General features: G+C 40.1%; 1 protein-coding gene across 6 annotated transcripts in view; it reads left to right on the top strand.

Annotated features, from left to right (window-relative positions):
- The first annotated feature begins 219 nt into the window (after positions 1 to 219).
- LOC129749016 (protein quiver) overlaps positions 220 to 13,731 on the top strand; it is a 50,917-nt gene continuing 37,405 nt past the window's right edge. Inside the window, exons 1-3 of one of the 6 annotated variants that reach the window (XM_055743845.1) lie at positions 220 to 465; positions 844 to 1,180; positions 8,601 to 8,654. In XM_055743845.1, coding sequence (XP_055599820.1) covers positions 1,147 to 1,180; positions 8,601 to 8,654 — 88 coding nt within the window. In that variant the 5' untranslated portion in view covers positions 220 to 465; positions 844 to 1,146. Of the gene's footprint in view, positions 1,181 to 8,028; positions 8,080 to 8,600; positions 8,655 to 13,731 lie in introns of all 6 variants that reach the window. The other 5 variants (XM_055743842.1, XM_055743844.1, XM_055743843.1 and 2 more) reach the window with 5 other exon arrangements.

Raw genomic sequence — 13,731 nt, 5'->3', positions numbered from 1 at the left:
AGAATTCATCCATATCGCTTCACCCGTCATCGGGTTCCCCATATTTATCAAACAACACGGAAAGTGTGCCGCCGAGAATGTTGAATGAATGCTCAAACAAAAGTCTCTGAGCTCACTCGAAACACGATGACCCATCTCATCATCCTACATAGATGAGTGTGTAGAGGACGTCAACCGAAAAGAGCTGCTGGCTGGCCCGTCACATTCACGTCGCAACTTTTCACTGGTGCTGACCTAGCAGGAAAATCGTGCTCGGTGTTCTCGGTCAAAGCGTTTTTCTTTTCCGAGGACGGGAAAAAGAAGAAAACTATTTTCCTTTCCGTCGATTATCGATTCGTTCGGGCGTTAATTGAACTGGATTCGTTCTTGAGAAGACGAATTTCGAGCTTTCAATCATCTGGTGGTGATTAAAAGTGATAAAACATCACGGGTAGATTAGTGAAGGAATATCGGAAAATTCCAAGAGTGAGCTGCAGCTGAAAAACGAGGAAGAAAATTTTCCTATTCTTAATGTCGCATTGCAGATGTTGAAGGTTGGATGGGGATTGTGATTTTATTTCAGTGGCGTTCGAGTGATTATGAGTTATGAATGCTAATATTCAAGCTTTTCCAAGGAAGAAAAATGCTGAGTGCGAAAATTTAATCCATGAAAAAGTGTATTGATTTCTTTTTCAAGATTGACAAAGAAAATGTGTCCTTCCTTGCAACGTTACCCACATGAGTGCGAAAAAAATCTTTGACGTTTTGCTTTTTCACCTGCTGTCACAATTCAACTGACAAGTTTCAGATCGAATTCGTTGTATTCCATATTGGAAAGAATGTATTGTTTTATTTGTTTAACAGAAAAAGATTAACAGGATGAAAGTTGAAAATTCAAGAGAAGACCATTGAAATAAAATTAAAAGGATCAACAGCGAAAAAAAAAAGTCTGACCTACATGGCACAGTGAAAATTTACATCACATAATACAGCGATGAAACATAAGCCCTTGGGATACTGAAGGGATTTCACAGCTTCATAACAAGAACACGGAAGCCATTCATAGGAAGGGTCTTAATGTCAGCGTAGCTGACACCTTAGAATTACGCTCAGAAAAATATCAACCAGCAACGAATATCAACAGCACAACAAACACATCCCCCGAAAATGGACCGGAAACATTGGATTTTAATTCCCCTTGGTAAGGAACGGATTTCCATCTTTATTTTGTACGAACAAAAATTCAACCAAACAAGTGACATCCACATTTATCAGAGCATTTCATGAACACAAATTCACCATCATTCATTCATTTTCTTCCTTCATGTTTTGGTCACCATTATTGAAGTTTTCCGCATGTCACGAGAAGTGTCGCGCCGATCATCAGTGGAGGAAAGTGGTTTTCCCTTCCGTTCATTTTCGCTTTTCGCAACAGTGAGAGAGAATTGCACTCGGCGGAAGGACTCTCTCACCAGCAGCCTAAACAACTCTCGTCGTCGGACGAAAATGTAAACATAAACAACGTGATGAGCATTGCCGAGCACCATACTCGTATCACACGTTCGCCCAAGATTTTATTACGAATTGCTTGATAGGCGTCTGTTTACATGTCCGCCTCGAGATCTCTTGATTGATTACTAATCGTTCTGCCATGATTGAAGGTTTCATGGTTTCCAGATAAAGTATGTTTATTTTAAATCATTTAATTAAAACTTTTCGGAAAGACTTAAAACATTAAGTACCGCGAAGAAATCTAAGCCCGAAAACACCACAATTTGACCTTCTTTTTCTCAGAAATGACTGGACCAAATTCCATAAATTTAATATTTTTAAATTATCGAAAGTGTTGTTCACAATTATGTACAATAAGGTTTCTTTATAAAATGTATCACATTTGAGTTATGCTACCCAGTGATGCACACTTGCGTCAAGTGAAAAAACGAGATATTTCGTGTCAGCATCATCATTTTCAAACGATTGAAACGAACGTGTCCTCGTGAGCATTATGTTTATTTTATGTTGAGTACGAAATGAAAAGTAGTTTCATGTAAAGTATATAATAAATCCTGTTTAAAATTAGATCCCCACTATTCACTTATGCAGTGCCGGATTAAACCTTCGCGTGGGGCTGGTCAATTTTTTTCTGGGGCCCATACATTTGTTTGTTTTATATACTTATTTATTAATTATTCACAGAAAAATCAATTTTATTATTTCTTTTATTGCTTGCAGAAGGTTTTTACATTAATGTATAAAAAAACACGTAATGAAAAAGGAATGAAAAGTTTTTAGAAAACTATACAAATGTTCAATTTGGCAGTTATAATGGAACAATATTTTCAATGTTCTAAAGTAACCTCTTTTACAAACATTAAGAAGAATCAGAATGCAAAACTTAATAGATACCCGAAATTAAATTTTAGCTAGAAATAATAACAACACCAAAAATGCACAAAAAATCCAGTGAGTCATTAAAAAAATTTCAAAATTATGTAACTCCATGTTTCGTAGAAAAAATTTAAGAAATAAAGCACCTCAAAAACATTGAAATTTTGCTTTAAAGTTGCTACTTGTAATCATCTTTTAAACTTTTCATAGAATAACTAAAAAATTGTGATCGATTCAAAAAAGATGATTGAAAAAAATAAGATTAAGTGAAAGGTTTATAAACTTTAAAATGCATAACAGTTAGTTTAAAATTTCAAGCACTGAATATTTTTCCGCTGCCAATTAAAATACTGAGTCCTGACAAGGATAATAGCTCGAAAATTTGTTTTTGTTAATGAAAATTGATGAATATTTTGTTTTCAGAAAACAGAAATTCAGAATTGGAACAACAAGGACAAATTTATTAATAAATATCTAAATTTATTAATTAATATCTCAAAATTTCATAAAACTATACAATAAAATTCGATGACGCTATTTAAAAATTATGCCTTTTTATTAATTTCGAATTTCCTTAAATTTCCTGAATTTTCTAAATTTTTACACAGATTTTTTCAATCGCCTCTAGTTTTGATAATAGAGAGTTTATAAGTTTAAAAATGAATAAGTGTTGGGTGAAATCAATTATTGATAACTAATGAACGAAAACTGACTAAATTTGATTACTTCATTTGACTAAGAAGGAAAAATATTTTGAGCATGAGTATGATGAATAATCTAAAAATAATAAATTAAACAGTTTTAAAAATTGGACAAATATCATAACAATACAAAGGTTCTATTTAACCCTTCATTTCATGAACAGTCGGAAATTATGTGTTCATTAAGAAAAAATATTAAAATAAAATACAATTTTTCACTTTTTCCATACCTTCATTGTTGCAAATTTGTTACTTTATGAAGCGAAGGGATAATTAAACTTATTGTTGAAGCCTGCTAATATTATTCAAATTTGGCATTAAAAATATCCAAAATTTAATTTTTGCTGAAACTTTTTTAAATTTGTTGAAACTCCCTTATTGAACAGAAAACTTCTCTTACTTTCTTCGCAGAAGTCAAAATAACTTGCCGTCTTAGAAAGCTAGATAATTCAATTTAAACCTTTTATTTTTGTTAAGTTTAAATTGTCTAAAATATTCCGATTTTTCTTATATGATTTTACACATTTAAAAAAAAGCTGATAGAAAAAAAAACAATAACTGCAGATTTAGGTTTAATAAATTTAAGGAAAAACTAGCTATAAAGTTCATTCCACTTCGGAAATATGTGAATTTTGTGGCTTTGTGTAATTTATAAAAAAACCTTTTGAATGTTGAGTTGAGCATTAGAAAAACAAGAATTACAAAACAAAATTGAAGGTAAAATTTGTTTCTTGAAGAAAATTTTTAATTAGCAGAAAATATGTAATGACATTTTTTTAATAATCAAAGTGATAAATAATAAAATAAAAGTTAAAGTTTTTTGGCTAATTCTGATGACTATCCTAAGTATTGAATACCTGTCACATTTCTATCAATTTGTTGACCTGTAAAATAAATATTTGATGAATGAATTTTGTTAGCTTCAAATTCTGAATTTGGTTGGTTACACTTCTTAATAAAAACCCCTTCTAAAAACAACCCATATTTTAGGTCAAGATTTGAGTTTCAAAAATACAGATGGTCTATTCTAATAAAATCTAAAACATACAGTAATTAATGTTAATTTGGAAGCGTCTTAAAATGAAATGTTTTAGGCCTTGAGTGATTTAGGATTAAATTCCGCCGGAGTCGAGCAAATTTTCTGACATGTACGGTAAATTCCTTTCTTGAACTGAAAGTTTTACTTGGAAAAAATCTCCATTGGGGGGTGGGGGGGGGGGGTGTTAAACCCCTAAAACTCCCCCCGTTCACACGGCCTTGATCTGATTCAGTTATAATTAAGTACTCTAAATTTTCGATTTTAAGTTTCTCCAATCTGAATTATATCTTATTCTGATTGACAGACTTGAATGGGGTTGAGCTCATTTTCAATGATAAAGATTTTTTTTCGGATTTGTTATTTGTTTATTTCATCAACAGATCACATATTGATCCAAATGATAGGTTAAAAATTAAAGACAAACTACAATTACACGGAATTTACCCTATACTATACTTAAAGCACTAAGGATTCTTCTTCGGAATAATTCCCTCGAAACGTCAAAATCAAAATGATCGGAGAAGCGGTTAAACGTCCTTATTGCACCAATTAGCGCTGTATTAGCTCGGTAGTTATTCTGTCGGAGAGGAGCAAAGAGCTGAAGATTACGATTCCTCAAGCCTCGGGATCGCACGCTGAGTTGGAGTGCTTCTAGCAGTGCAGGGCAGCCGGTTCTAGACGAAAGCAGATCAGCAACAATAGAGGCCCGTGTTGCGGTCCGGCGGGCCTGCAGCGTGTCGATGTCGATAAGGCGGCAGCGGCTTTCGTAGCTGGGGAGTCGGAATGGGTCTTGCCAGTTCAGGTTCCGGAGAGCGAAGCGCAAAAAACGCCTTTGGATGGCCTCGATACGCTCCGAGCCATTTTGGTAGTAGGGGCACCATACAGCCAAGGCATATTCGAGAGACGATCGAACCAAGCTGCAGTAAAGACTCTTGAGACAATAAATATCCTTAAAGTCTTTTGTCATGCGGAATAAAAGACCCAGGCATATAGAAGCTTTATCGACGATGTAGTTTGTGTGGATCTTGAAATCCAGCCGTTCGTCCAGGATCACACCAAGGTCTTTGACATGCTCAACTCGTGCAATTGCCTCATGTCCTAGAAAATAATCAGCCGATAGCGGTAGCCGCTTGCGTGAAAACGAAATTACCGTACATTTGTTGCGATTCAAGGGAAGGCAATTGACATCACACCAGGCGGCGAAGATGTTAAACTGGCTCCGCAAGACGTTCACATCTTCGGGGCTGTTGATGGATTGAAACAATTTCAAGTCGTCGGCATACGCCAGTTTTAGTCCATCGAGAAGCAGCAGCACGTCGTTGAAGTAGATCAGGAATATGATGGGTCCTAGGTGGCTCCCTTGAGGTACTCCAGAAGAGGCAGGGAATTGATTGGAAAATGATTCCCCTGATCGTACAATAAGTTTCCGCCCTACCAGGTAGCTATGGAACCATGCCAGCAAAGAGCCGCAAATACCGATACGATCTAGTTTGGCTATGGCTATTTTGTGGTTTACCTTGTCGAAAGCTGCGGTCAGGTCGGTGTAGATAACGTCGGTTTGAGATCCCATGGCAAAACTGTCTTGCACGGAAGATGTGAACGTCAACAGGTTTGTTGTCGTAGAGCGTTTGGGCGTGAATCCATGTTGTTCGTTAGAGAAATAAAAATTGCAATACGAGAAAAATAGATCTAATACAACCAGCTCAAACAGTTTGGCGATCGCACATAGGGCAGAAATACCGCGATAGTTGTTAACGTTCCTCCTGTCACCTTTTTTGTAGACCGGAAACATGTAAGCCTCTTTCCAAATGGAAGGGAACGTGGATTCCGTAAGCGATGATTGGAAGATTCGTTTTATAGGAGTCACCATATGTGATATATAGCGTTTTAGAAAAGTCGCTGGATCGCCATCCGGACCTGCAGAAACACTGGATTTCAGCTTAGCAGTCGCCTTCAAGATGGTATCGTCATCAATTACGATGTGATGAAAGGAAGTGCTCTGACGTGGGACGTGGGACGCCATAGTCAACTGGTCCGTGGATATTGAACCAGAATCAAAAATTCTTTCCCTTGGTCCTTAATGTACTGCCAAAACGATTTTGGTCTAGTTTTAAAACCTTGCTGAATCCGGATAAGGTAGCCCTGGTAACAACGCGTGCATACTTTTTTATGAGCTGCGTTAAGTTATACTGGTTTTTGGCGTGGAGAGACTTGTGCCTCAAGTAGTAGCGGAGGGCTTTGTTCTTGAGTGCTTTCATTTGTCGAATTTGTTCTTTCGTGACCTGGGGAGCACGTAGGTCAGAGGCTGCTGAGCGTTTTGGTACGTGACGATCGATGATGTAGTTGATGATATGGGAGAACTTCATAGCAGCGGCGTTTGGATCGGAAGATTCGAGTTCCGAGATTCGAGTGGCGTCAAGGGTTTGTGAAATAGCGACAAAATCGGCGTTCTTAAAATCGTGAAAAAAGGATGCCGGCTTCTTGATAGGAGTCACGACTTCTGAGATTTCAAGCGAAAGCAGCAGTGCCGGTTGGTGAGGAACAAGCTTAACCAGAGGCGCAGGAGCCCGTTCAATCGTAGCCAATTGCGATCCGTCGTTAACAAAACAGAGATCGAGCAAGCGACCATTCTCATTCTCGATGCTGTTAATTTGTCGGAGAGTTGCTGTGCTGAGTGAGTCGATGATCAAACTAGAGGGCGTAGTAAATGAAGATCTCGCTGGATCAGCAAACAAAAAACCGCACTGGGAGAAACACCATTTAAGACCGGGCAGGTTGAAGTCGCCAATAATAAGAATGTCGTCCTCGGGAACAGTAAGGGAACACAATCGGGAAAGGCCGCGGGAAAACGACTCTGCGAAGACCGCGCTTTTGGCTCGATCAGGAGGTAGGTATAAAACCCCAACGAAGAGCTTTCGAGTACCCAGATCGATACGGATCCACACTAATTCCTGATCGTTCCATGATTCGTCGTCGATTGGAGTGGCTGAAAGACCGGATCGGATGGCAATCAGAACATTGGATTGTCCTAAAATAAAATGATTATATCATATTTTGATATACGTGCAACTTTTTATGAAACACGGACATCGAAGTCAACGGCCCAAACCGTGCATTAATGAGTTTCGCTCAACAGATCCATAAAATTGAATTCAATATTTGAAAAACCAAAAATGGAGCATGGTTTTAGCATATAATGTGGTTCATTGACATTCCACTAGAAATTTTTCTCGAAGCACTTATATCTTGATAAGTTATAATTTTGATAGGATTTGTTCTGTCCAATATCAAACTATGCTATCTGAATGAGATATAATCTTGATAGGAGCATATCTGAAATTGATATAATTTAACTATGATCGCATAGATTTTTTGATAAAATTTGAGATACTTTAACATCCTACGAGTACTGGATAATAACAAATTTAGATAGGAAAAAAATAGTATCAAAATATCTCATCTTGATATAGTTTAGTTTTTCCCTCCTGATCGGGTTTTTCGTTCCTGAATACCTTACAATTACAATGGGATTTATTATTGATCAGATGCATATTGAATTTTTGAAAACAATGCAAAATCTTTATCATTGAAAATGAGCTCAACCCTATTCAAGTCTGTCAATCAGAATAAGGTGAGATACGTTTGAGTTATTATTCTCTCCTGATCGGGAATGTCTCCTCTGTTTCATTTTTAGAAATATCTACTCCTCAAGGAGAAAGATTGACGTTTTGAAAATCGTGGTTTCTTTCATAAGAAATGAGTGTTACCTTCCAATCATTCTTCAACTACCCCAATCAACCACTTTCGATCGCGCTGGCTTCTCTTGACGTGCGGACGTGCCTTTTTATTCTCTCTTTTTAAATTGTATTATTTAGTCAAAAACGGTTCTTGAACGTCATGTTTTGTTTCATTTATTTTAAGTGCTTATTTTAGCATTCACCCATTACACTTCCGCTGACAATTGTTTTCCATGTAAGTCTGAAAGTAACCGTTTTCTTAGGTTTTATAATAAATTTATCAATTTGTTAAAAGTTTTTATTGTTTTTTTTTTCGATTAACACCACCCCTAGCTGTAAAACATTAACCATCGCATAACTCATCCTATAAATTTAAGAACCCTAAGAGCAAGTTCACTCGTGTTGAGAAAAAGTGGTAGAAATTGTGACATTTGTAGCACATTTTGAAAACTTTCCCATGCAAAAATATTTTCAAGCTCTGCGGCTGTCAAGTTTTTTTTACAACACGTGTTCTATTTTCGCATGCTGTGATGCAAAAATAGTTCGATTTCTATCATATACGGCTGAAATTGACACAGTGTTGTAAAAAATACAACGGCCAAAGATCTTGAAAACACTTTCGCATGGTAGAATTTTCAAAATGTGCTACAAGTGTCGAGATTTCTACCACTTTTTCCCAACACGAGTGAACTTGCTCTAAATGATAACAAATAACTAACGCTTTCGGTTTTCCTGCTGCCTACCCTACTATACCAGCGCTAGTTGGAGTGTTTTGGTTTTGGATTCCACAGGTTTCTGCAGAGTGTCAAAGTAAGCTAGATGACCGTTTGAACACACACACGAACAACAGTTTTCTTGACATGAGTTGTTCAAGAATTCCGTATTTGTCCGTAATCTCAAGCATGCTTAGTTTGGTGTTGTAATTTTGTACTTTTATTTAGTGTAGCCATTACGTTTGAGCGGATTTGTCATTTTACAGGTTTTATAAATTTTCAAAAGGTATCACGTACAAAATCATTCTTATTTGGTCGATGGCTTTGAATTTCACAGGTGATTTAGACTGTAACTTTTAAATTATTGATTTACTATTATTCAACAACTTATTTAGAAGAATTTTTATATTCAACGTATAATAAAATGGGAGAGCAAAAATAGAAAAATATGAACATAGATAGCTTGAGCCACCGAATAGAAAGCCTTGCATTAAAAATTTGTCGAAAACTAGCTCCTGTCGAAATCTAGAATAACTACCCTAACTAAATTTGATTTTTTTTATTTTGCAAATAAAGGGAAAAATTCGGTCAAAACCCGGATTTTTTAATGAAATCCGGGCAACCAGTATGGACCAAACCGTTCCCGAAGTTTGTACCGAATATCCGTGCAAGTCCTAATAAAAACGGGCTTAGTCTAACTGTTGAGAAATCTTTTTACTCGGGAACTATCAGTTAGATGCAAGTCGAGTGAATTGCACACAATATCAATTTGACATTCTACAAACAATAACACCGCCACGTGTTGAGACCCGATAGGATATTTGACAGATGAAAAATTTCTCCGTTGACATATTTAGTAGGGTGCCGATTTAGTCTGGCCCAAATCACCCTACTAAATAAATGACCCTATTTAGTTTGCCGATTAATCGGGCTACGCTTGAATATGACATAGGTGCCATACAAAATCGGCTGATGAAAAGGCTCACACAATTACGTATGATTTGGTAGCAAAATAAGTTGATCTATGTTATCGGGGGGGATCGGTCAATTTAGTAGGTTTTCGCAAGACTCTGTTTAGTTGGCAAAGTTTACGCATATTTAGTATGAAACGGTCATAAACTGAATTAGTTTTTGACATCTGTTAGGTGATGGGGTTCATCGATGGAAAAGCTTGGCCCACGACAGCACGGAAGGCCTCGTTGGTGCTCATCAGCGGTTCGTTGGAGTGGTGAATTCTGGCGTTTCTATCGGTTCCGTCATGACGACGTCCGGGAACTTGTCCAAGTTCCCGGACGTTTGCCGGACATGCCTGAAGCCATAATAGAAGGTGTTTCTGACTCCAATGGAGGTATCGTTTACAAATTCCGACGCCCTCGCCGTGGCCAGTTTCTAAATGCAGTGCTTGGAAGGCAAGCTTCTGCGCAGAGCAGGTCGTTTTCAGATCGGCTAAATAGGTTCAAAGATTCCGGCATTCTCAAGAGGAAAGACCTTTCGAAATGTGGTATGGGAAAATACGAAGCGTAAAACATTTAAAGAACTTCGGATGCAAAGCATTCAAAAAAATTCTGAATTAAAGACGTCAAAAATTAGATTCGAAAACTAAGACATTAATTTTTGTGGATTACGCAAATAATGGTTTTGTCTCTGGAACGAAAATACACGATCCTTTGAGATTGGAAGAAATGTTATATTTGATTAACCCATCATGGTAAATCATGAAGACAAATTATTTTTGCTTGATGAAAAGCAGGAGGTTGTGGATGCTTTGGTCGCATGCAGACTGAGAAGGTGGCCGCACGCGTCTCCAGGTCAGGGGCGGCGTGCAACAACAACCGAGCGTCTGTTCTCCAGGTCAGGGGCGGCTCAAACAGCGTCTGTCTTGCAGCAAGCGGCTGAATTTATGAAATGCGGCTCCCGCCAGCTAAGTCCAAGATGGCAGCCCCATCGCGGGATAGGGACTTTAGGCTAACAACCTACTGCTCCTGATATCTTTTATTGTTACAGAAACTGAGAGAAGAAATAACCGAATTGGAACTTTGGCAACGACTTTTAGCATGAAAACACGGACTAGAATTGGAACTTGGAATGTTTTGACCCTTGCCCAGCCAGGAAAGCTGGCTCAACTTGCTAGAGAAGCTAGCCGCCTCAAGCTAGAGATATTGGGACTGAGCGAAGTCCGTTGGCCTAACACTGGAGAACACAAGACACAGTCCGGGCAAGTACTGCTTTACTCTGGCATACGAGGAGAACATGCTACTCGGGAACGAGGAGTTGGTTTCCTGTTAAGCCCGCAGGCCCATGCGGCCCTCATAAGATGGGAACCGATAAACGAAAGAATAATCGTAGCCAGATTCAGAACACGGGTTAGAAACCTTACAATGGTCCAGTGTTATGCGCCAACTGACGTTGCCGATTTGCAGGAGAAAGAGCAGTTTTACAGTCAATTGAACAGCGTGGTTGAGAGAATTCCGAAGGGTGACATTCAAATCCACTTAGGCGACTTCAACGCAAAGATTGGCTCCGATAATCAGGACTTTGAGCGCATCATGGGGCGCCATGGCCTAGGACAGATGAGCGAAAACGGAGAGCTGTTTGTAGAATTTTGTGGCAACAACAACATGGTGATCGGTGGATCGCTCTTCCCCCATCGACCAGCACATAAGGTCACTTGGGTATCCCGAGATGGCCGAACAGAAAATCAAATTGACCACATCTGCATCAGCCGAAAATGGAGAAGGAGCCTTCTTGATGTCCGCAACAAACGAAGCGCAGACATTGCATCTGACCATCACCTCGTCCTTGGCGAGATACGACTGAGAGTTGCGCGTGTCCAACGGCGCGAGGAGAAAGTCGGGTGTCGATACGACGTTCGCAGGTTGGAGAATCCAGAGGTGAAAAGGGCATACGTTGAACAGCTAGAATCCCGAGCCTCGGAGCTGCCGACAGACGGAACAGTCGAAGAACTCGGTAAAGTTTGTGGAAGACGAAGTGAATGGATGTCGGATGAAACCTGGAGGATGGTCGATGATCGGAGAAAGGCGAAAGTCGGAATTGAGCAGGCATGTACCGGGTCAGCCAAAGCAGCCGCCCGCTTACGATATGCGGAGCTGGAAAAGGCAGTTAAACGAGCTTGTAGACGAGACAAGAGAGCCTGGACAAACTCGCTAGCCGAAGAGGGAGAAAGAGCCGCCGCCATTGGAGATATCCGATTATTATATGATATTTCTCGCCGCCTTAGTGGTGCAAGGACTAATGCAAGAATGCCGCTGAAAAACCGAGCAGGTCAGCTGCTGACAGATCGAACAGATCAGCTCAAGCGTTGGACTGAGCATTTTGATCAACTTTTTCGAGTTACAAATAGCAATGGCCAACAGAACCCGCAGCTCGAGGCGCCCACAGTAAGTCGCATTAATGGCGTCAACTCGGAAGCGCCTTCGCTGGCTGAAATAGAAGCGGCAATCAAGGACATGAAATCCAACAAAGCGCCTGGAATCGATTGCATTCCTGCTGAAATGCTCAAAGCCGACCCTGCCTTGTCAGCACAAATGTTGCACCGTCTATTCGCTGACATTTGGGATACTGCAATATTCCCGGCCGACTGGATGCAGGGTATCCTCGTAAAGGTCCCAAAGAAAGGAGACCTAACAGAGTGCGGTAACTGGCGTGGCATAACTTTGATCTGTACAACCCTCAAAGTACTCTGCAAAGTGATCCTGAACAGGATCCAGGAGAAAATCGACGCTACACTCCGACGGCAACAAGCTGGATTCCGATCCGGACGATCATGTGTGGACCACATCACAACGCTACGAATAATACTGGAACAAATCAACGAATTCCAGGACTCTCTTCTGCTGGTGTTCGTTGATTTCGAAAAAGCATTTGACCGACTGAACCACGAAAACATCTGGGCTGCTCTTAGACGACGAGGGGTCCCAGAGAAACTAGTCCATCTCATCGAAGCACAGTACGAGGCATTTTCGTGCAAGGTCTTGCACGACGGTGTCTTGTCCGAACCAATCCCGGTAACTGCTGGAGTGAGACAAGGATGTATTTTGTCACCGCTGCTTTTTCTCATCGTAATGGATGAGATCTTGACTGGATCGATTGACTGTAGACCAAACCGAGGATTGCCGTGGAATCCTTCAACCATGGAGCAACTGAACGACCTTGACCTGGCAGACGATATTGTTTTGCTCGCCCAAACACAACAAGACATGCAGAGCAAACTCGACGACCTCACCGAAAGCTCCAAGGCAGCAGGACTCAAAATCAATGTCGGAAAGACCAAGTCGATGGAAATCAATACAGAAAATCGTTCCAATTTCGTGGTAGCTGGACAACAGGTTGAGACAGTGGAGTGCTTCCAGTATCTTGGTAGCCAGATTACGCCTGATGGTGGTACCAAGAAGGACATCGAAACCCGGATCAGAAAAGCCCGATTTGCGTTTGCGAGTCTCCGAAACATCTGGCGGTCACGCCAGATCTCTCTACGAACTAAGATCCGAATCTTCAACTCAAACGTCAAATCCGTATTGCTGTACGGGTGTGAAACTTGGTGCACATATGCGGTGACGACGCGAAAACTGCAAGTTTTTGTAAATCGCTGCCTGCGGAACATCATCCGCGCTTGGTGGCCTGGCAACTGGATCTCGAACGTTGAACTTCATCGCCGGTGTCATCAAAAGGCGCTAGAAATCGAGATTCGGGAACGTAAGTGGAGATGGATTGGGCACACGCTGCGAAGAGATGAAAACGAGATTTGCAGAGAGGCGCTTGACTGGAATCCAGATGGGCATCGAAGAAGAGGCAGGCCCAAAAGCTCGTGGTGGCGAAGTCTAGCCGCTGAAATCCGCACAGTTGACGAGAACCTCGGCTGGCAGCAAGTGAAGACGCTGGCTCCGGATCGCCAGCAGTGGAGATCTTTTATCTCAGCCCTATGCGCCGGTCAATCGGCGCTGGACCCTTAGGTAGGTAGGTAAAAGCAGGAGGTTATCTTGCAAGAGAAAATTGATAAAGAAATTGAGGACCAAGAATCAGTATCTTTAGAAGATAATGTTACTTCGATTGATAATGGTCAAATTGAATAATCATTTGGAATAAGTGATTATGAGAGTACGAATGAAACTCAAGAAGGCGATATAAGTGACAACGTCTCTAACCACACATTGCGG

The sequence above is a fragment of the Uranotaenia lowii genome, chromosome 2 (genome assembly GCF_029784155.1).
Source record: "Uranotaenia lowii strain MFRU-FL chromosome 2, ASM2978415v1, whole genome shotgun sequence".
Taxonomy (NCBI): domain Eukaryota; kingdom Metazoa; phylum Arthropoda; class Insecta; order Diptera; family Culicidae; genus Uranotaenia; species Uranotaenia lowii.
Note: the sequence above shows the minus strand (reverse complement) of the source record. Positions and strands in the feature narration are given on the sequence as shown.